This window comes from Chiloscyllium punctatum, chromosome 49 (genome assembly GCF_047496795.1).
Source record: "Chiloscyllium punctatum isolate Juve2018m chromosome 49, sChiPun1.3, whole genome shotgun sequence".
In the NCBI taxonomy this organism is placed as follows: Eukaryota; Metazoa; Chordata; class Chondrichthyes; order Orectolobiformes; family Hemiscylliidae; genus Chiloscyllium; species Chiloscyllium punctatum.
Window position 1 is genome coordinate 37553552 of NC_092787.1, and position 21045 is coordinate 37574596.

The 21045-nt window shown below is 43.0% G+C and overlaps 1 protein-coding gene across 15 annotated transcripts in view; it reads right to left on the reverse strand.

The window, feature by feature from the left end:
* The window catches only part of exd3 (exonuclease 3'-5' domain containing 3), a 395662-nt gene that overhangs the window by 316193 nt on the left and 58424 nt on the right, over positions 1–21045 (reverse strand). For 13 of the 15 annotated variants that reach the window (XM_072566229.1, XM_072566225.1, XM_072566222.1 and 10 more), the window contains one exon: positions 11745–11809. The exons of the other annotated variants lie outside the window; for them this stretch is intronic. Coding sequence is in view for 12 of the 13 variants with exons in the window: in XM_072566225.1 (XP_072422326.1) it covers positions 11745–11809 (65 nt within the window). In the remaining variant the exon portion in view is untranslated. The remainder of the gene's footprint in view (positions 1–11744; positions 11810–21045) is intronic. 15 annotated transcript variants of the gene reach the window in all.

Below are 21045 nucleotides of genomic sequence, written 5' to 3' on the forward strand. Positions count from 1 at the left end.
ATATGGAAGAAGTGAAACTAATATGGTCATTCTAACAGATGAGAGGCTTAACAAACAACCAAGGTATTTTTCAAAGTATAATTTCAGTTACATCACACTGTAAACTTTTGCTATAAGTTCCGTATCTTAAACTGTGTACTCCACAACCACAAAATGAGAGTCCCAAACAGAGAGAAATCCCTAATCATACAAACCTTAGAGAGATTATATGTTTTATTGAGATAGGTCTCTTGATTAAACTTAAAATATATGCCATAACTATTAATTAAATCTGGGGCAGTGTTTTGTAGAGGAATAAGACGGTGTTATTTTCTGGGTCTGTAGATCGTGAAGCAGCAAAAATGCCTTAAGTAGAGTGATATGCTCTTCTTCTTGGGTGTGGGAGTTTAGGGAGAGTTTACGTGTTACTGAGGATTATATCTACAATAAATGCCATTGATTGTGAATCCTATCAGATCAAATGGATTGGTTGGAGAAACAGTTAGAGGCAATGAGGAATTTACAAGACCAAGGGGATGTGATGGATGGCAGTTATAGGAAGAGGGAAAAGTCACAGATACAGACACATAGATAGGTTAACTCCAGGAAAGGTTAGAGAGGTAGGCAGTTAGTGCAGGAGTCTTCTGTGACTATCCCTATTTCAAATAAGTATGCTGCTTTGGAAAAGGTAGTTCAAACAGCCAAGTTTCTGGTATAGAGACTGGCTCTAATGCAATGAGGGGTACGTCGGGTTCCAAGAGATCAATTGTGTTAGGGGACTCTCTAGTCTGAGGCACAGACAGACGTATCTGTGGCCAGCAGTGAAAAATCAGAATGGTGTGTTGCTTCCCTCGTGCCAGATTCAAGGATGTCTCAGAGAGTGCAGAATGTTCTCAAGGGGGAGAGGAGCCAGAAGGAGGTCATAGTACATATTGGAACCAACAATATAGGAAGGAAAAAGGTTGAGATCCTGAAGGGAGATTACAGAGAGTTAGGTAGGAATTTAAAAAGGAGGTCCTCAAGAGTAGTAATATCTGGATTACTCCAGGTACTACGAGCTAGTGAGAGCAGGAATAGGAGGACAGAGCAAATGAATGCATAACAGAGGAGCTGGTGTATGGGAGAAGGATTCACAGTTTGGATCATTGGAAGCTGTTTTGGGGTAGAAGTGACCTGTACAAGAAGGACGGATTGTACCTAAATTGGAAGGGGACTAATATATTGGCAGGGAGATTTCCTCGAGGTGCTCGGGAGGATTTAAACAAGTAAGGTGGGGGGCAGGGACACAGGGAGATAGCGATGAGAGAGATCAATCTGACACTAGTACAGTTGAGAACAGAAGTGAATCAAACAAGACAGGCAGGGATAAGGTAGGACTAATAAATTAAACTGCATTTATTTCAATGCAAGGGGCCTAACAAGGAATGCAGATGAACTCAGGGCACGGTTAGGAACATGGGACTGGGATATCATACAAATTACGGAAACATGGCTCAGGGATGGGCAGGACTGGCAGCTTAATGTTCCAGGATACAAATGCTACAGGAAGGATAGAAAGGGAGGCAAGAGAGGAGAGGGAGTGGTATTTTTGAAAAGGGATAGCATTACAGCTATGCTGAGGGAGGATATTCCTGGAAATACATCCAGGGAAGTTACTTGGGTGGAACTGAGAAATAAGAAAGGGATGATCACCTTATTGGGATTGTATTATAGGTCCCTTAATAGTCAGAGGGAAATTGAGAAACAAATTTATAAGGAGATCTCAGTTATCTGTAAAAATAATAGGGTGGTCATGGTAGGGGGTTTTAACTTTCCAGACATCGACTGGGACTGCCATAGTGTTAAAGGTTTAGATGGAGAGGAATTTGTTAAGTGTGTGCAAGAAAATTTTCTGATTCAGTAGGTTGATGCACCTACCAGAGAAGGTGCAAAACTTGATCTACTCTTGAGAAATAAGGCAGGACAGGTGACTGAGGTGTCAGTGGGGGAGTACTTTGGGGTCAGTGACCATAATTCTATTAGATTTAAAATAGTGATGGAAAAGGATAGACCAGATCTAAAAGTTGAAGCTCTAAATTGGAGAATGGCCAAGTTTGACAGTATTAGGCAAGAACTTTCAAAACCTGATTGGAGGCAGATGTTCGCAGGTAAAGAGACGGCTGGAAAATGGGAAGCCTTCAGAAATAAGATAACGAGAATCCAGAGAAAGTATATTCCTGTCAGGGTGAAAGGGAAGGCCGGTAGGTATAGGGAATGCTGGATGACGAAAGCAATTGAGGGTTTGGTTAAGAAAAAGGAGGAAATATATGTCAGGTATAGACAGGATAGATTGAGTGAATCCTTAGAAGCGTATAAAGGCAGTCGGAGTATACTTAAGAGGAAAATCAGGAGGACAAAAAGGGGACATGAAATAGCTTTGGCAAATGGAGTTAAGGAGAATCCAAAGGGTTTTTACAAACACATTAACGTCAATAGGACCCCTCAAAGATCAGTGGAGCCACAGAAAATGGGGGAGATACTAAACGAGTGTTTTGCATCAGTATTTACTGCGGAAAAGGACATGGAAGATGTACAGCACAGAAACAGACCCTTCGGTCCAACCCGACCAGATATCGCAACCAAACCTAGCTCTACCTGCCAAAACCCAGTCTATATCCCTCCAAACCCTTCCTATTCATATACCTATCCAAATTCCTTTTAAATGTTGCAATTGTACCAGCCTCCACCATTTCCTCTGGCAGCTCATTCCTTACACATACCACCCTCTGCGTGAAAAAACCCTCTGCGTGAAAAAGTTGCCCCGTAGGTCTCTTTTATATCTTTCCCCTCTCACCCTAAACCTATGCCCTCTAGTTTTGGACTCCCACACACCAGGGAAAAGACATTGTCTATTTACCCTATCCATGCCCCTCATAATTTTGTAAACCTCTATAAGGTCACCCCTCAGCCTCTGACGCTCCAGGGAAAACAGCCCCAAACTTTTCAGCCTCTCCCTCTAGCTCAAATCCTCCAACCCTGGCAACATCCTTGTAAATCTTTTCTGAACCCTTTCAAGTTTCACAACATTTTTCCGATAGGAACGAGACCAGAACTGCACGCAATATTCCAACAGTGGCCTAACAAATGTCCTGTACAACTGCAACATGACCTCCCAACTCCTGTTCTCAATACTTTGACCAATAAAGGAAATCATACCAAATGCCTTCTTCACTATCATATCTATCTGCGACTCCACTTTCAAGGAGCTCTGAACCTGCACTCCAAGGTCTCTTTGCTCAGCAACACTCTCGAGGGTCTTACCATTTAGTGTTTATGCCCTGCTAAGATTTGCTTTCCTGAAATGCAGCACCTCGCATTTATCTGAATTAAATTCCATCTGCCACTTCTCAGCCCATTGGCCCACCTGATCAAGATCCCAAAGTAATCTGAGGTAACCTTCTTCACTGTCCACTACCCCTCCAATTTTGGTGTTATCTGCAAACTTACTAACTGTACCTGTTATGCTCACATCCAAATCAGTTATGTAAATGACAAAAAGTAGTGGACCCAGCACCGATCCTTGTGGCACTCCACTGGTCACAGGCCTCCAGTCTAAAAAACAACCCTCCACCACCACCTTTGAGCCAGTTCTGTATCCAAATGGCTAGTCCTCCCTATATTCCGTGAGATCTAACTTTACTGACCAGACTACCATGGGAAACCTTGTCAAATGCCTTACTGAAGTCCATATAGATCACATCTACTGCTCTGCCCTCATCAATCCTCTTTGTTACTTCTTCAAAAATCTCAATCAAGTTTGCGAGACATGATTTCCCATGCACAAAGCAATGTTGACTATCCCTAATCAGTCTTTGCCTTCCCAAAGGCATGTACATCCTAACCCCCCGGATTCCCTCCAACAACTTGCCCACCACCGACGTCAGGCTCACTAGTCTACAGTTCCCTGGCTTGTCCTTACCACCCTTCTTAAACAGTGGCACCACGTCAGCCAACCTTCAGTCTTCCGGCACCTCACCTGTGACTATCAATGATACACATATCTCAGCAAGAGGCCCAGCCATCACTTCCCTAGCTTCCCAGAGAGTTCTAGGGTACACCTGATCAGGTCCTGGGGATTTATCCACCTTTATGCATTTCAAAACATCCAGCACTTCCTCCTCTGTAATATGGACATTTTTCAAGATGTCATCATCTACTTCCCTACATTCTATATCTTCCATTTCCTTTTCCACAGTAAATACTGATGCAAAATACTCATTTAGTATCTCCCCCATTTTCTGCGGCTCCACACAAAGGCTGCCTTGCTGATCTTTGAGGGGTCCTATTCTCTCTCTAGTTACCCCTTTGTCCTTAATGTATTTGTAAAAACCCTTTGGATTTTCTTTAACTCTATTTGCCAAAGGTATCTCATATCCCCTTTCTGCCCTCCTGATTTTCCTCTTAAGTATTCTCCAACTGCCTTTATACTCTTCTAAGGATTCACTCGATCTATCCTGTCTATACCTGACAAAGGCTTCCTTCTTTTTCTTAACCAAACCCACAATTTTCTTCATCATACCTATACCTACCAGCCTTTCCTTCCACCCTAACAGGACCCTGCTCCTTGGATGCTGCCTGACCTGCTGCACTTTTCCAGCAACACATTTTCAGTTCTGATCTCCAGCATCTGCAGTCCTCACTTTCTCCTGGGTGAGAGAGATAGGACAGATGTCAGAGGAAATTTCTTTTCTGAGAGAGTAGCAGGGATGTAGAATGCCCTGTCTGCAACAGTAGTTGACTCACCAACTTTAAGGGCATTTAAATGACCATTGGATAAACCAATGGATGAAACGGAATAGTTTAGGTTGGATGGGCTTCTGATTGGTTAACAGGTCGGCGCAAGATTGAAGGCTGAAGGATTTGTACTGCGCTGGAATGTTCTATGTTCTATATTCTACCAAGGCAACACGCTTGGCCTCAAACTGGTGTGCAGTAAGGATTGCACTCTTTTGAGAGACAGAGTAAAAATCCACCTCTGATGGAGAGAACACTTTGAAGAACTACTAAACTGCAATACAATCATTAATGAAGATGTGGTTGAGAAAATATCTCAACTTCCTATCAAAAATGATCTTGGATTCCCACTCCGTGTTGCAGAAGTTGAAGACTCCATTAGATACATGAAGAATGGAAAACCCACAGGAGTAGTTGATTTCAAACTTCGAGACAAAAAGCTTACCTGCCATCTCTGTCAACTGAACGTTAAAATCTTGGACAAAGAAGAAACCCCCGCCAATCTCAGGGATGATGCCTTTGCTAATGTCTTCAAGAAAACAGACAAAATAGACAGTGGGAACTACTAAAATGTCTTCCTAATATCCATCTCCGGGAAGATCATTGTCCAGATCATTGCTCAGCTCTTTCTTCCAGTCTCTAAGGAAATCTCTCCTGAAAGACAGTACAGCTTCCAACCAAATTATTGAAGTATGGAGATGATTTTCACTGCTTGGCAACCCCAAGAGAAATGCCAGGAACAACGCCAATCAAACTATACAGACTTCATTGATCTGACCAAATCTTTAGACTCAGTCAATCGGAAAATGACACGGAAGACAGTGTCAAAGGCCAACAATCCAATGAAATTCATCAATGTTCTCTATCTTCTCCACGACAAGATATCGATAATGATCCTCACTGATGTGACAGAATCCTTTGAGGTGCCTTTTCTCTATATTTTTGCAACCACTCTTCATCGTGTCAAGAACAAGCTTTCCAGTGGTGTGGATATTGTCTACAACATGGACAGTAAACTTTTCAATTTCAACTGGCTGAAGTCCAAGAAGGAAACAACACTTGACCTCACTTGTACAACTTCAATATGTGGATGGCAATGTCATTCCTGCTCTCTCAAAAAAGAACCTTCAAGCCTCACTAACGCCTTTGCAGAAGCATACCAAAGAATTGATCTCAGCTTCGATCTCAAAAATAGTCAAGTCCTTTACCACCACATCCAAGTCAAGTTCCGATCCATCCTTCAAGATCTATGGAAAAATTCTCCCAAACATGGACATTTCCCTTATCTGGGAAGCTACCTCTCATCTAAGGCATCCGTGCAAAGATTCAACATCACATCCACCGTACAAGCACTGTCTTCAAATAAGAGTCTTCATCACCTGGGACATCCATGCTGATCAAAAGATCCTTGTGCATATATGGCACTCACCCTTCTGACTCTTTTCTATAACTCCAAAACTTGGTCTACAAATTGGACCTTTGAGAAGAACCATCAATGCTTTTTGAGACAGATTCTTTGCATCAGCTGGGAGGACAGGCAAACTAGCACCAACCAATAGCAACTAATAGCACCAGCAGAGGACAAAATCATCCAAAACCAACTTCACTGGGCCGGGCACGTTCTTAGGATGGCTGAGTTCCAAGTGCCAAAACAAATCTTCTTTGCCCAGCTAAGGCAGCTTTCGAACACGAGAAGCACTAAGGAAGTATTTTCAAAGACTCCCTAAAGGCTTGCCTCAAGAAATATAACACAGATGTCAATTTGTTCAGTAGGGCCCAGCTTGGAGGAGACTCCTGTTTGAACGGTCACAATTCTTTGAGAATACCCAGCGACGAAAGGAAATGCAGAAAAACAACTTGAGAAAGGAATGCCGATGAACCCAAGGCCAAGGACCAGTTCTACCTCCCAGAAACACCTGTCAAATGTGTTGTTGGAGATGTGGCTCCAAGATTCAGGATCATCAGCCACACAAGGAACCAGAGATCCCATAAGCAGTGATATGGAATTTTCTTGGTGAATAATCAAACTTATTAGTAAGTGATTGCTAACAATGAGACAGGAAAAATAAATTTTCCCTTGGTGAAGTGATCAACGACTGGGGCATAAATTTAAAGTAAGGGGCAGAAGGCTTTGAAGAAATGTGAGGAGAACTATTTACACCCAAAGGCTGGGGAATCTAGAACTCACTGCCTGTAAGGATGGCTGAGGCAGAAAACCTCATAACATATTAGCAGCATTTAGATATACACTTGTGTTGCGAGGGTATACAAGACTGGAAAAGTGCTGGAAAATGAAGTTAGAATATTTTGGTCATTGGTTTTGAGTAGTGCAAACCTGATAGGCTAAAGGGCCCTTTATTGAGCGATTGCAGAATTCCAAAGTGCAGAGGGATTTAGGTATTTCAATGTATGTGTCACAAAAGGTTAGCATGCAGGTACAGCATGTAATTAAGAACACTGATGGGATGTTACCATTTATTACAAGAAAAATTGGGTATAAACTTAAAGATATTATGCTTCAGTTCTACAGATGGTGAAACCACATCTTGAGTAGTGTGTACAGTTTTGAATACCTAATTTAAGGAAGAACGTAAATGCTTTGGAGGCAGATCAGAGATTAACTGGCATGATACCCAGAATGAGTAGGATGTTGTATGACGATAACAAACACAGTGCTGGAAAAACTCAGCAGATCCAACTGCATCTGAATAAAACACAGTTAATGGTTTTAGTCCCATATGCCAAGTTTCTGCTTAGTTGTTTCACCTATCTATATCCCTTAGCAGACTCTGCGTCACGCTCACCATAGAGTCATAGAGATGTACAGCATGGAAACACACCAACTGAGAGTCTCTCTCATTCCCACAGAATCTCCTATCTGTCCCCCTAACTATGGAGCTCCTCAAAACTAATGCACTACTCCTCTTCCCCTACCCTTTCTGAGCAACAGGTATAGACTCTGGCCAGAGACCTGTACCCCATGGCTTACCCCTGGTAAGTCATCACTCTCCCCCCCCAGTAGTATCCAAAGTGGTGTACTTGTTATACAGGGGAACAGCCACAAGGGATTCCTGCACTGACTGCTCCTTAACAGTCACCCAAGTATCTTCATTTCTAGGAGTAACTACCTCCCTGTTGCTTTTATCTATTATAATCTCTGCCTCACGAATGATCCTGAATTCATCCAGCTCCAGTTCCCTAACATGGTTTTCAAAGAGTTAAGGTGCAGGTCATCGGGGCCTGGGGCCTTATCTGACTTTGACACTAAGGGTTATCTAATATCACCTCTCTAGTGATAGCGATGGTGATGGTACTTAATTTCACCCATCCCCACATTCTTTTGTATTAATGGGATCTTCCACCATAAAGAATGATGCAAAGTGTCTGTTTGCCATTTCCATGTTCCCCATAATCATCTCCCCAGATTCACTTTCTAAGGGGTCTATGTTCACTTTGACCACCCTCTTCCTTTTTATACACTGAAGAAACTCTTACTGTCAGTTTTTATATTCCCTGCTAGTTTGCCCTCACAGTTTCATTTCTCTGTCTTCTTATCATTTTAGTCCTCCTTTGCTGGACTCTGAATTTATCCCAGTCTTCAAGGCTATCACTCACTTTTTCTTTCAACTCTCCTTAACTTCTTTGGATAGCCATCGTTGGTTTATTCCTCTCTTAGAAACCAAGACAATTACGTGCATTTCAACTCAACAATGAGATATTCTAAATCTCTGAATCTGAATCCTCAGTATACTTACTGTTCTGCTAACATTTTGCCCTCGGTGGCTAAGTTTCCTGGTGATTTGTCTATGTACCTGGAAACCTGTGCCTCTGACCCTTCGAAGACTTCATTTGCAAATCTGAATATCACAGGCTTCAAACACGGCAAGCTGTCTGCCAGTATTGAAACAATTGCTCTTGTACTGAGTTTAAATTCTATTTCAACTCTTGTATCTTGACATCCATGGTGCAGAATCTTTTTTCACTCTCTTTGATCTCCACGAGGAATGTTTTCTTCATGTTTTTGTTCTGTATCTCTAACTTGAACTTTTTCCATCTTGTGTAATTTTAATTTATTTGCTTTTGAGTGATAAAGACGCTGCTAACTTACAATATTCTCTTAAGTTTCCCAATTGATCACGTGTGGCACTTCGCTCCTCCTGATGAGCGTTTGTTGCACTTAACCAAAAACCAGAATTAGACCTTTTGGTCCATTGAGATTGCTCTGCCATTCAATGAGATCCTGGCCAATCTAATAATCTTCAACTCCACTTCCCTGATTTATCTCCATAAACCTGAATTTCCTTTACTGATTAAAAATATGTCTATCTCAACCTTGAATATACTTAATGACTTGCCCTCAACAGTCCTCTGTGGTAAAGAATTCAACAGTGTTCAACTACCCTCAGAAAATAAAATCCTCCTCACTTGTCTTAAATGTGCAAGCCTTCGTCTGAGATTACCATCTCAGATACTAGGACCCTACAAGGGAAAACAACCTTTCCACATCTACCTGTCAAGTGCCGCAAGAATCCTGCACATTTCATAAGGTTGCCTCTCAATCTTCTAAACTCCACAATGTATAAGGCCAGAATATTCTACCGCTCCTCATTAGAAAATCCCTCCTTACCTGGAATCAACCTCATGAACCTTCTCTGTACTGCCTCCAATGTTTCCTTACGTAAGGGTCTTAAAACTTATCACAGTATTCCAATTGTGGACTGACTAGTGCCTGATATAGCTTTAGCAAGACCGCCCTATTTTTATACATCAGTCACAGTCTATTTGTGTCCCACTCCCCTATATTGTAGCTTTCTGTCTTTCCCCAATTAAATAATATTCAGCCCTTCCTTTCCTTTTGTGAAAAGTGCATCATTCTATGGTTCTAACCTCACATTTCCCCTGTGATATTTCATCTGCCAAGTTTTTGCCGACTCGCTTAACCTACCTGCACTTTTTGTGGCACCTTCCCTGGCTTTCTTTGCCTTCTCATCTATTTTGTGTGTCATTCACAAACCTGGCTACGATACATTCACTTTCCTCATCCAAGTCACTAATATATATTGGAAGCAATAGTGCCCCCAGCACTGATCCCTACAACATTCTATCGACATTGATTCTCAATCTTTTGGCATTCTGGTAGCCTTTCAGAAGGATGTCCCACCATCCAAATGTGGCATCCTGATGGCTGCTTGCAGCACTAACTCATGTGCCCTGACTTCTGATTTCTCCACTGTGAAGTGTTCCTCAGAAGAAAGAAAGTCTGATAATTTCTCATCCCTTATACTATTATTGCAGTCTAACAAATTTATCCTTCAAATATCCGTGCATGCAACATCCTTTTCTAGACCATATAAATTTTCTTAAAAATCCATTGATTCTCCCAAATGCTGAGATCACTGATTAAATTTCATCCATTCTACCACTACTTTTTTTCTGGTGCTAAAGTCCAGATTGGATGTTTTAATTAAACACTACCATATTTCCCCAAACTTGGTCTAACCAGATCATCATCTATGGGGCTTCCAGCATATAAAAGCATGGCTGACTTGATGGCTCTGCTCCTTTGTGTGCAAGTCTCAAGTTGTGCTATAGTGCCAAAATTGCTGGTTCCAAAGCTCTCATATCTGCCCTCAGTGTATACTCACTGCATTATCTAACAGTTAAGGCAAACTCTCATCCTGATGGACTATCATGGCTGACCAACCTGGATGAGTACTTGGATTTTTCTTTCTTACTGTTAAAAATGTTCTGACCCTAAGTTTTCCTTTACCAAAGAATTGTTGGTTCAGGGCTAGAATTTAAAGTCTTCCAGTGTTTTTTTCCCTCATCTTTTGGAGTCTTTTCACTCAGTGTCTTGTAATTTGAAATCTTCAGTTGACTCCTTTTTATTATCGGAATGTTCCAAAGAAGATTTGTCTTCAGAGTCTTCCTTTATCAGTTGTGTCTCTTAGACTCAGTTTTCATTTCCGATCCCAGCTCTGAAAGTCTTTTGCTCCCCCCTCACTGCCACCCTGTTCTGTCTTGTGTTCTAACCTGCTTGCCATTTTAACACACCATCAAGTTCCCTGGCCACCTTCTCTGTTTCAGACTTGCTGCGTGCTCCAGAGAAGCTCAGCACAAGCTAGAAGAACTCATTTTCCACTTGGGAATTCTACAGCCTCTGTAGTTCAATAGCTTTAGGGTTTGAAGCATATACTTCCATGACCTTACCCCAACCCCCTCATACGATCTGCTATTAAACACTTTCCATTGTTAGGCACTAACAGTCCCCATTAGCAGCCATTCATTCTCCTAGATGAACCGTCATCCATTATTTTGCCTTCTCTCTCTTTGGGCTCTCACCCACCTATCTTAACCCCCACCCTACATTCTGCATAATAACCAACCATTCCTAGCTACCATTAGTTCTAAGAAGGGTTACTGGATCCAAAATGTTAACTCTGATTTCTCTCCACAGATGCAGCCAGACCTGCTGATTTTTTCCAACAATTTCTGTTTTTGTTACTGCTCCCTGCACGTGTTGAGAACAGTACGGAATATCTCAGGGGAGATGATTGTATGGAATATCTCAGGTTCGGGTGCCTGCATATACACCACCCTTTAGACTGCTTACTCCTTATCTCTAACTAAGGCTCTTCAACTCTCATATTTTGTAACACGCCTTTATTCAAACATGCACGTTGTAGTTTCTCAAATATAGCTCTCTGGTGTAGTGTCGAAGACCTCTCCCTTCACATGTATTTTCCAGACTGATGTTTTCTCTCTTACTGATGTCAGAGAAGTGATCAGTTACATCATGTTACATGATATGAATCTCATTATATCAAGTTAACCCCACTCCCCCACCCTCAGATACACTGTTACCAATGCAAACCCACTTAATGTAACTCAACACAAATTTGCATAAATCATGGTTCCCCGTATTAGTGCAGAAGACCCGCGCTGCATAAATCCCAAGATCTTTTATGAGGTTCCATCAATAGGGGACTTACCTCATGAATCTCTTTCTTTGTCCAAAGTACTTGCAGGATATCCAGCAAGTGGAGAGGGTCCAGGCCTGGGGAGAAGCAGATTGATTGCCTATGACAGGATGCACTTGAAACACTGTGGTATTGTTACTGAGCATAGAATGGGCACTTTGTGCCACCTTGAAAACTATTAACCTTCAAGCTGTCACTCAAGATTAGCAGCTGAACCTCATTCACAATGCAAACAAACCTCCAACAAACATTACCATTTCAGTGGTTTTATTAATCCTCGCAGGACTGTCCCCACTCACTAATGCAAAGGGTGTATTTTCACACTGTTAAACAAATTGCCATCCTGTGTTCAGCACATCAATGGAGACGCAGCTTGGCACAGTTTGCAGCCAGCCAGGATGGGTTTGTTTAGTAAACTTCTCATTTAACATTATTCCCCATTCTCTGCCTTTTTCTTTTAGATTCCACCTGTTCTCCCTCCCTTTCCACCATAGTTCCTGTTTAATAGCAATATCACTGGAAAACAAAACAGCCCAAGATCAGCAATTTAATAATTAGATAACAGTATATGGGGTGCTCCAGGTCATGTTCAATAGTGACCTTCCCCATCTCGACCTCCCCACAATCACCACACATCTCACCCCTCCCAACCTCCTTTTCCTGTCCCTCTCCTTTACCCACCTCATCCAACCCATTTCTTTTCTCTTGCTTCCTGCATTCCTAAGGTGACATACTGAATAATGCCCCAAAGAGCTGGGTTCTAGGAAGTGAAAGGGAAATTCAAATCCATGCCCTGACCAAAGCTTGGGCATATCCCATCTGGCCTCGAGGACTTATTTACCCTCATGTTTTATAAAAGTTTCAGCTCATCCTCCTTCCTAACATCAATCTGTTTGAACGTATCAACCTGTTTCACGCTGTCCTCACAAAGACGAAGTCCCTCTCACTAGTGAATACAGAAGCAAAGTATTTATTAAGGACATCGCTTACCTCCTCCAACTTCAGTGACAAGTTCCCTCTATTATTCCTGATCAGCCCTACCCTCACTCTGGCCATTCTATTGTTTCTCACTTAAGTATAGAATGGTTTGGGGTTTTCCTTAATACTGCCAAGGCTTTTTCATGCTCCCTTCTAGCTCTTCTAAGTCCATTTTTCTGTTCCTTCCTAACTACCTTGTAACCCTCCAGAGTCCTGTCTCTTAGAGTCATAGCGATGTACAGCATGGAAATAGCCCTTTGGTTCAACCCGTCCATGCTGACCAGATATCTCAACCCAATCTAGTCCCACCTGTCAGCACCCGGCCCATATCCCTCCAAACCCTCCCTATTCATATACCCATTCAGATGCCTTTTAAATGTTGCAATTGTACCAGCAATTCTTGCTATCTGCCCTGATGAGTTTAAGATCATTTGTCAGTTTGAGTTTGCTAAGTTTTCTTTATCCAAAAGTATTAAAGGATGTACGGCAAAGGCAGCTATCTAGAATTAGCTCAGAGACCAGCCACTTTTCATTGGTGGAAACAGTTTGTGGCCAAATGACAAACTTCTGTTCCTATAGCCCTGTATGTTATTAAAAAAAAAGTGTTGTTTAAACATCAACCTGTTTGGGGGTTATGGATAGGGTGAATAGCCAAGGTCTTTTCCCTGGGGTGGGGGAGTCTAAAATTAGAGGGCATCAGTTTAAAGTGAGAGGGGAAAGATTTAAAAGGGATCACTCAATGGGAAAAGACGACAGAACTGGCCAAACAATACCTGACAAGTGCAGATTAGGGAAACCTTCAAGCATGGGGCAGAATCTGGCAAGAAACAAAAGAGAGTGCAATATGCCAAAGAACGCTGTTACCACTTACCCCGCACAGAACCAAAGTAACAATATTTAAGTCAATAAAGCCAATTTTATGGCACATGGAATGAGAGGAATCCCAACATACATGGTGAAAATGGGCTTGTAGTAGACAGCAGAAAACCCATTAGCACATCTCTCAACTAACATATGGAGGAACAAGAGTTGTTTGGACTGCTCCATTTCAAAGGTGAATGTGAGCACAGGGTGAAGTCCTTTGAGGCGTGTTAGGAAATTCCAATATAGTAAACATATCATTAATGTTTTGGAACTATGCAGGAGTAGGTGGTTAGAGTTCATTCTATTGAAAGTATTTATCCTGCAAATTAATGAAAATATTATCAAGAACTGGACCATGAGCAGATCCTATTGTAACACCATCTGTATGGCAATGTTAAAACTGAAGTAAACTTCACAAGTTAGCAAGTTCATATGTTCAATAAATACACATTCATAAAACTGTGGCCCATCTAGATTGCTGCAACATAATTACATCGTGCAAATGTCAATGGCTGCCTTTAGTGAATGAGTTCACAATGTTGAATGAACCACCAGACATTTGAATGACAAGTCATCGGGAATCCCAACATATGCGCACTAGATCAGCTAAATGCAATTTTCAAGGAATCTGTGCTTTCATCACATCCTGGTTTGTGGTGGACTAGCTGAAAATAGAGAAACTCAAATGAGCAGATACCTATTGCCATTGGACCACATGGAGAAAGACTAAATTGAAGCTGTGCAAGAGGCAAGTGTCTCACTTTCAAAGGACATGTGATTTGTTAAATGCACTACGTGTTTGGCGGTGTCAGTAAATGCACTGCCAAACTACTTCCACTCAAGTGTATTTACAGTGTGGATGTGGTTCAAGTGGTTATTGCTTCTGTTGTGGTCTACCCATTTGTCACAGTGATCGTATCACACAACATCCACATAACCTCCATCATGTTGTGTGATACCATCACCGTGACAAGTGGGTAGATTCAGAACAGACCCAGTCACTGAAAACATGGACTGATAAACTCACCATAGAAAAGCAAATTGACAATGATTCTCTAATTTAATCTGTTTGAATGTCACAAATTCCGAGACAAAAGAGTAAAACATTAATATCCATTGCATACAGTCAGCTGCATTGAATTTCTTAAATCAAAATACAAACAAATCAACTATGACCTTCTTGAAAGATGAATATGTACATCATCTGAGGGTTTTAGTAGGGTTCTTCTGGGTACATAAGTGATTGCAAAAGTGATTTTTACCCAGAAAAGTTCTGGTCAAGTAGAACAGGATACAATAGGTAACTGCAATCTTGACAAGTTGCTGTTTCAAGATTTCATCTCCTTATTTTTGTTTGGATTTGAAAGAGGTGACACAGAGTTAATGATGTGTGAAACCTTCAGATGGTTGACTTGGATGAAGGAATTGCATGTAATTTTTCCATTCGGAGAAAGTGAGGACTGCAGTTGCAGGAGATCAGTCAAAACGTGTGGCGCTGGAAAAGCACAGTCGGTCAGGCAGCATCGGAGGAGCAGGACAGTAGACATTTTTAGCATAAGTTCTTCATCAGGAATTCCTGATGAGGAGCTTACACTCAAAATGTCGATTCTTCTGTTCCCCAGATGCTACCTGACCAGCTGTGCTTTTCCAGTGCCACACTTTTTTGACTGTAATTCTTCCATGGCTACTGAAGTCACAAAACTTGATGGCAATGAGAATGCACAGGAGCTGCAAGGTGATTTAGACAGATTATAAGTGCGCAAATACATGGTAAATTCAGTATAATGTGGTTAAAAATGAAGTTGTCTAGTGCTGAAGGAAAACCAGATGGCAGTGTTCTTTAGATGGTGATAGGTTAACGTACATGCTCATGGCCCTTTGTGGGTCCCAGTTGAATTAGCAGCAGCTTCTTGAAGTTGGCCTCTTCTGGGCCTGAGCTCGGTCGCAGCAGCTCTTCAAGCTTAGTCTCCTGACAGTTAGTTGTTTCTAACAGCATGGGAGAGCTATCTCGAGGGCAGTTGATGACAACCATCTCAGACTGTTGATTACTTCTTTACTGGTGGATCACAACTGATTGATAATGTAATTATAACACCCTGCCCACTTTTCTAGAAGTTGGTCGGTTTCTGAGCAGCATCAATCTTCAGCATCAAGGATAAGTGACTAACCAGGATACTACAGCCTGGAGACAGATATCAGAATCAACTCTGATGTCTTGGTGGTCTGCACAAGACTGCAGTCTATCCACTTTCTCATTCAGCTAAGTGTGGGGTCATCTCTGACTTGCATTATCCTGGGGATTTTCTTTTTATTCTTGGGTGTGGATGTGGGTGCATTGGCAAGGCCAACATTTGTTGCTATCTCAAATTGTCTGGTTGGGACATTTCAGTTTTACTTTTGCCATTTGACCATTTTGCTATGGACGTGGTGTCAAATATAGGCCTGACAAGCTGGAGTCTACTTTTATTGCATACAGACATCTCTCGAGTTTCTAGGAAAGATTTCTTCTTCACTGCTTGTTTGAGCCTTGAGACTCCTTACTTGATGGTAGCCATGGTCCAAAATGGACCAAAGAACTGAATTGCAGACATTAGGTACAAGTGACTACTCTTAACAACAAGGCAGCATTTGACTGGTGTGGATTCAAGAAGTCTTGTCAAAACTTGAGTCAGTCGTAACTGCAGGGGAAAGTTTCTCCACTGGTTGGAGACACACAAAGCAAAAGAGAAGTTGGTTGTGGTTGCTGAAGATCAGTCACCTCAGCTCCAGGACATCGTTGTAGGAGTTCCTCAGGGTAACTTGCTCGGCCCAACCATGTTCAGCTTTTTCATCAACAACCTATCTTCCCTTCATCGTTAAGTCAGGAAAAAAGAAACTAGGGGGGAGATTCTGTTGTCTTCCGTCGACACCATGACTTCTTACATGGTATGATGCTTGCACCCCTGGTTCTGGTGGCTGATTTATTGGTACATTTCAAAAAGCATTTGGATATATATACTCAAAAAATAAGACATTTCTTGGGCCACAGAGAAAGAACAGTGGAGTCAAACTATATTTAATTTACTTAGTGTGTGATGTGGGTGTTGCAACTGCGGCCAGTATTTGATGCCCATCGCTGATTACTCTTGAATTGAGGGGCTTATTGGAGGTATTACAAAGGGCAGTTATGAGTCACCGATACTGTTGTGGGTCTGGAGATGTGTCGGCCAGACTAGGAAAATACAGCAGATTTCCTTCCGTGAAAGACAAAAGTAAAACAGATGGGTTTTTATGACAATAGCTGATTATTGTCATGGTCACTTACTCAAATTAGGTTTACATTTTAGATTTATTAATTCCACCATCTATCATGATGGTTTTCGAACCTAAGCCTCCAAGATATTAGTATGAGCCTCTCAATTACTCATCAAGTGATAGCACTCTAGTCCCCCCAGAGAAAATGTGAGCACAATGATTTCAGTGACCTTACTGTCATGTACACTTCAAACCAATCCAATGAGGAAGTTCATTCAAGCAGTTCACAACTAACAAGAGTTATCGCAAACCCATAACACACTGCATACCCCAAAGTTAACCAGTACCTGGGGCACTGCACCCCATCAAGTTTGCATGGCACTGTATCCCAGTGAGAGACAGAGCAGGATGAATTGTACCCCGGTGAGAGACAGAGCAGGATGAATTGTACCCCGGTCAGAGACAGATCATAGTGTAACAGTACCCCACTGAGAGGGAGAGCAGATCAAACTGTATCCAGTGAGAGAGAGAGAGAGAGTGTGTAAGTGGAACTACACCCCAATGAAAGTCAGTGCATAGGGGACTGTACCCCAGTGACAGCAGGACTATATTCCAGCAGGAGCTAGTCACAGCAGGACTGTATCCCAGGGGGAGCTAGTGACAGCGGGATTAGATCCCAGTGAAAGCGGGACAATATTCCACCAGGGGGTAGTGACAGCCGGACTATATACCAGCGAGAGCCAGTGACAGCGGGACTACATCCCAGTGGGAGCCAGTGACAGCGGGACTATACCCCAGCGGGAGCCAGTGACAGCTGGACTATATCCCAGCGGGAGCCAGTGAGCTGGACTATATCCCAGCGGGAGCCAGTGACAGCTGGACTATACCCCAGCGGGAGCCAGTGACAGCTGGACTATATCCCAGCGGGAGCCAGTGACAGCGGGACTATACCCCAGCGGGAGCCAGTGACAGCGGGACTATACCCCAGCGGGAGCCAGTGACAGCGGGACTTTATCCCAGTGGGAGCCAGTGACAGTGAGACTATATCCCAGTGGGAGCCAGTGACAGTGAGACTATATCCCAGTGGGAGCCAGTGGCAGTCAGGCTATATGCAGCAGGAGCCAGCGACAGCGGGACTACACCCTAGAGGGAGCCAGCGACAGGGGGTCTATCTCTAAGCGGGAGCCAGCGACAGCGGGACTACACCCAGCAGGAGCCAGCGACAGGGGGTCTATCTCTAAGCGGGAGCCAGCAACAGCGGGACTACACCCCAGCGGGAGCAAGCGACAGCGGGACTACACCCCAGCGGGAGCCAGCGACAGGGGGTCTATCTCTAAGCGGGAGCCAGCGACAGCGGGACTACACCCCAGCGGGAGCCAGCGACAGGGGGTCTATCTCCCAGTGGGAGCCAGTGACAGGGGGTCTATCTCCCAGCGGGAGCCAGTGACAGCAGTGCTATCTCCCAGCGGGATCCAGTGACAGCAATGCTGTATCCCAGCGAGAACCAATGACAGAGCGACTATATCCCAGCGAGAGCCAGTGTCAGTGGGATTGCATTTCAGTCAGTGACAGTGAGACTATATACCAGCAAGAGCCCGTGACAATGGGACACATTCCAGTGAGAGCCAGTGACAGTGGAACTAAAGCCCAGTGGGAGACAGTGACAATGAGACTATATCCCAGCAAGAGCCAGTGTCAGGAATGCTACATCATAATGAGAGCTAGTGACAGTGGGACTGCATTTCAGTAAGAGCTGTTAGGAAGCACAGGTTGACACCCCTCCGCTAATTAAAACCAAAACACCCAGAGAGGAGCAGCAAGCTTTGTAACCTGATAAAGAAGTGTGACAAGGGATACAATCTCTCTCTCTCTCTCTCTCTCTCACCCCACCCCACCTCACAATCTGTTATAAAGGAGTGGTTAAATGAAATGAAATCCTTTTATTCACTTCACAATTAACAAGTAACAATTTATTTATCTAACTCCAACAGTGTGTAAAAAAACAGAATTCCTAACAAACTGAACAATTAGAACAAAGAACATTACAGCACAGGCCCTTCGGCCCTCCAAGCCTGCGCCAATCTATATCGTTAAAAAGCACACACCAGGTTATAATCCAACAGGTTTAATTGGAAGCACACTAGCTCCTTCATCAGGTGATTGTCATCAGGACAATCACCTGATGAAGGAGCGTCGCTCCGAAAGCTAGTGTGCTTCCAATTAAACCTGTTGGACTATAACCTGGTGTTGTGTGCTTTTGAACTTTGTACACCCCAGTCCAACACCGGCATCTCCAAACCAATCTATATCTTCCATCTAAACCTGTTGCCTATTTTCTAAGGGTCTGTATGTCTCTATCTACACACATCTTAAATGACGCTATTATTCCCGCCTTTACCATCTCTGCTGGCAACGTGTTCCAGGCACCCACCACCCTCTGCATGAAGAATTTTCCATGCATATCTCCCCTAAACATTTCCCCTCTCACTTTGAACTCATGACCCCTAGTAATTGAGACCCCGACTCTGGGAAAAAGCTTCTTGCTCTTCACCCTGTCTATACCTCTCATGATTTTGTAGACCTCAATCAGGTCCCCTCTCAACCGCCGTCTTTCTAATGAAAATAATCCTAATCTATTCAATCTCTCTTCATAGCTAGCACCCTGGATACCAGGCAACATCCTGGTGAACCTTCTCTGCACCCTCTCCAAAGCATCCACATCCTTTTGGTAATGTGGTGACCAGAACTGTATGCAGTATTCCCAATGTGGCTGAACCAAAGTCTTATACAACTCTAACCTGACCTGCCAATTCTTGTACTCAATACCCTATCAATGAATGAAAGCATGCTATATGCTTTCTTGACCACTTTACTGACCTGCGTTGCCACCTTCAGGCAACAACGAACCTGAACACCCAGACCTCTCTCTACATCAATTTTCCCCAGGACTTTTCCATTTACTGTATTGTTCGCGCTGGAATTACATCTTCCAAAATGCATCACCTCGCAGTTGCCGGATTGAACTCCATCTGCCATTTCTCTGCCCAACTCTCCAATCTGTCTATATTCTGCTGTATTCTCTGACAGTCCCTTTCACGATCTGCTACTCCACCAATCTTAGTGTCATCTGCGAACTTGCTAATCAGACCATCTATACCTTCCTCCAACTATTTATGTATATCACAAACAATAGTGGTCACAGCACAGATCCCTTTGGAACACCACTGGCCACAAGTCTCCATTTTGAGAAACTCCTTTCCACTACTACTGTCTCCTGTTGCCCAGCCAGTTCTCTATCCATTCAGCTAGTACACCCTGGACCCCATGCAACTTCACCGTCTCCATCAGCCTACCATGGGGAACCTTTTCAAACACCTTACTGAAGTCATCACGTCCTCAAAGAATTCTATTATGTTGGTAAGACACGACCTTCCCTGCACAAAACCATGTTGTCTATCACTGATAAACCCATTTTCCTACAAATGGGAACAGATCCTATCCCTTAGTATCTTTTTCAGCAGCTTCCCTACCACTGACATCAGGCTCAACAGTCTATAATTATCTGGATTATCCTTGCTACTCTTCTTAAACAAGGGGACAACATTAGCTATTCTCCAATCCTCCAGGACCTCAGTGTTCAAGGATGCTGCAAAGATATCTGTTAAGGCCCCAACTATTTCCTCTCTCAATTCCCTCAGTAACCTGGGATAGATCCCAGCCTTTTAGAACACCCAACAGCACCTTCCTCCTTATGCTGATGTGACCTAGAGTAAGCAAACATCTATCCCTACCCTAATCTCAACATCCATCATGTCCTGCTCCTCGGTGAATACCGATGCAAAGTACACATTAAGAATCTCACCCATTTTCTCTAACCTCATGCATATCTTTCCTCCTTTGTCCCTGAGTGGGCCAAACCTTTCTCTAGTTACCCTTTTGCTCTTTATATATGAATAAAAGGCTTTGGGATTTTCCTTAACCCTGTTTGTTACTGATATCTCATGGCCCCTTTTCGCCCTCTTGATTCCTCGTTTCAGATTGGTCCTACTTTCCCAACACTCTTCCAAAACTTTGTCTGTCTTCAGTCACCTAGACCTTATGTATGCTTCTTTTATCGTCCTAGATAGTCTCACAATTTCACCCTTCATCCATGGTTCCCTAATCTTGCCATTTCTATCCCATGCTCTAACACTAAATGAATCCCAGTCAACGTTGGGAAAATAAAAATCTCCTATCA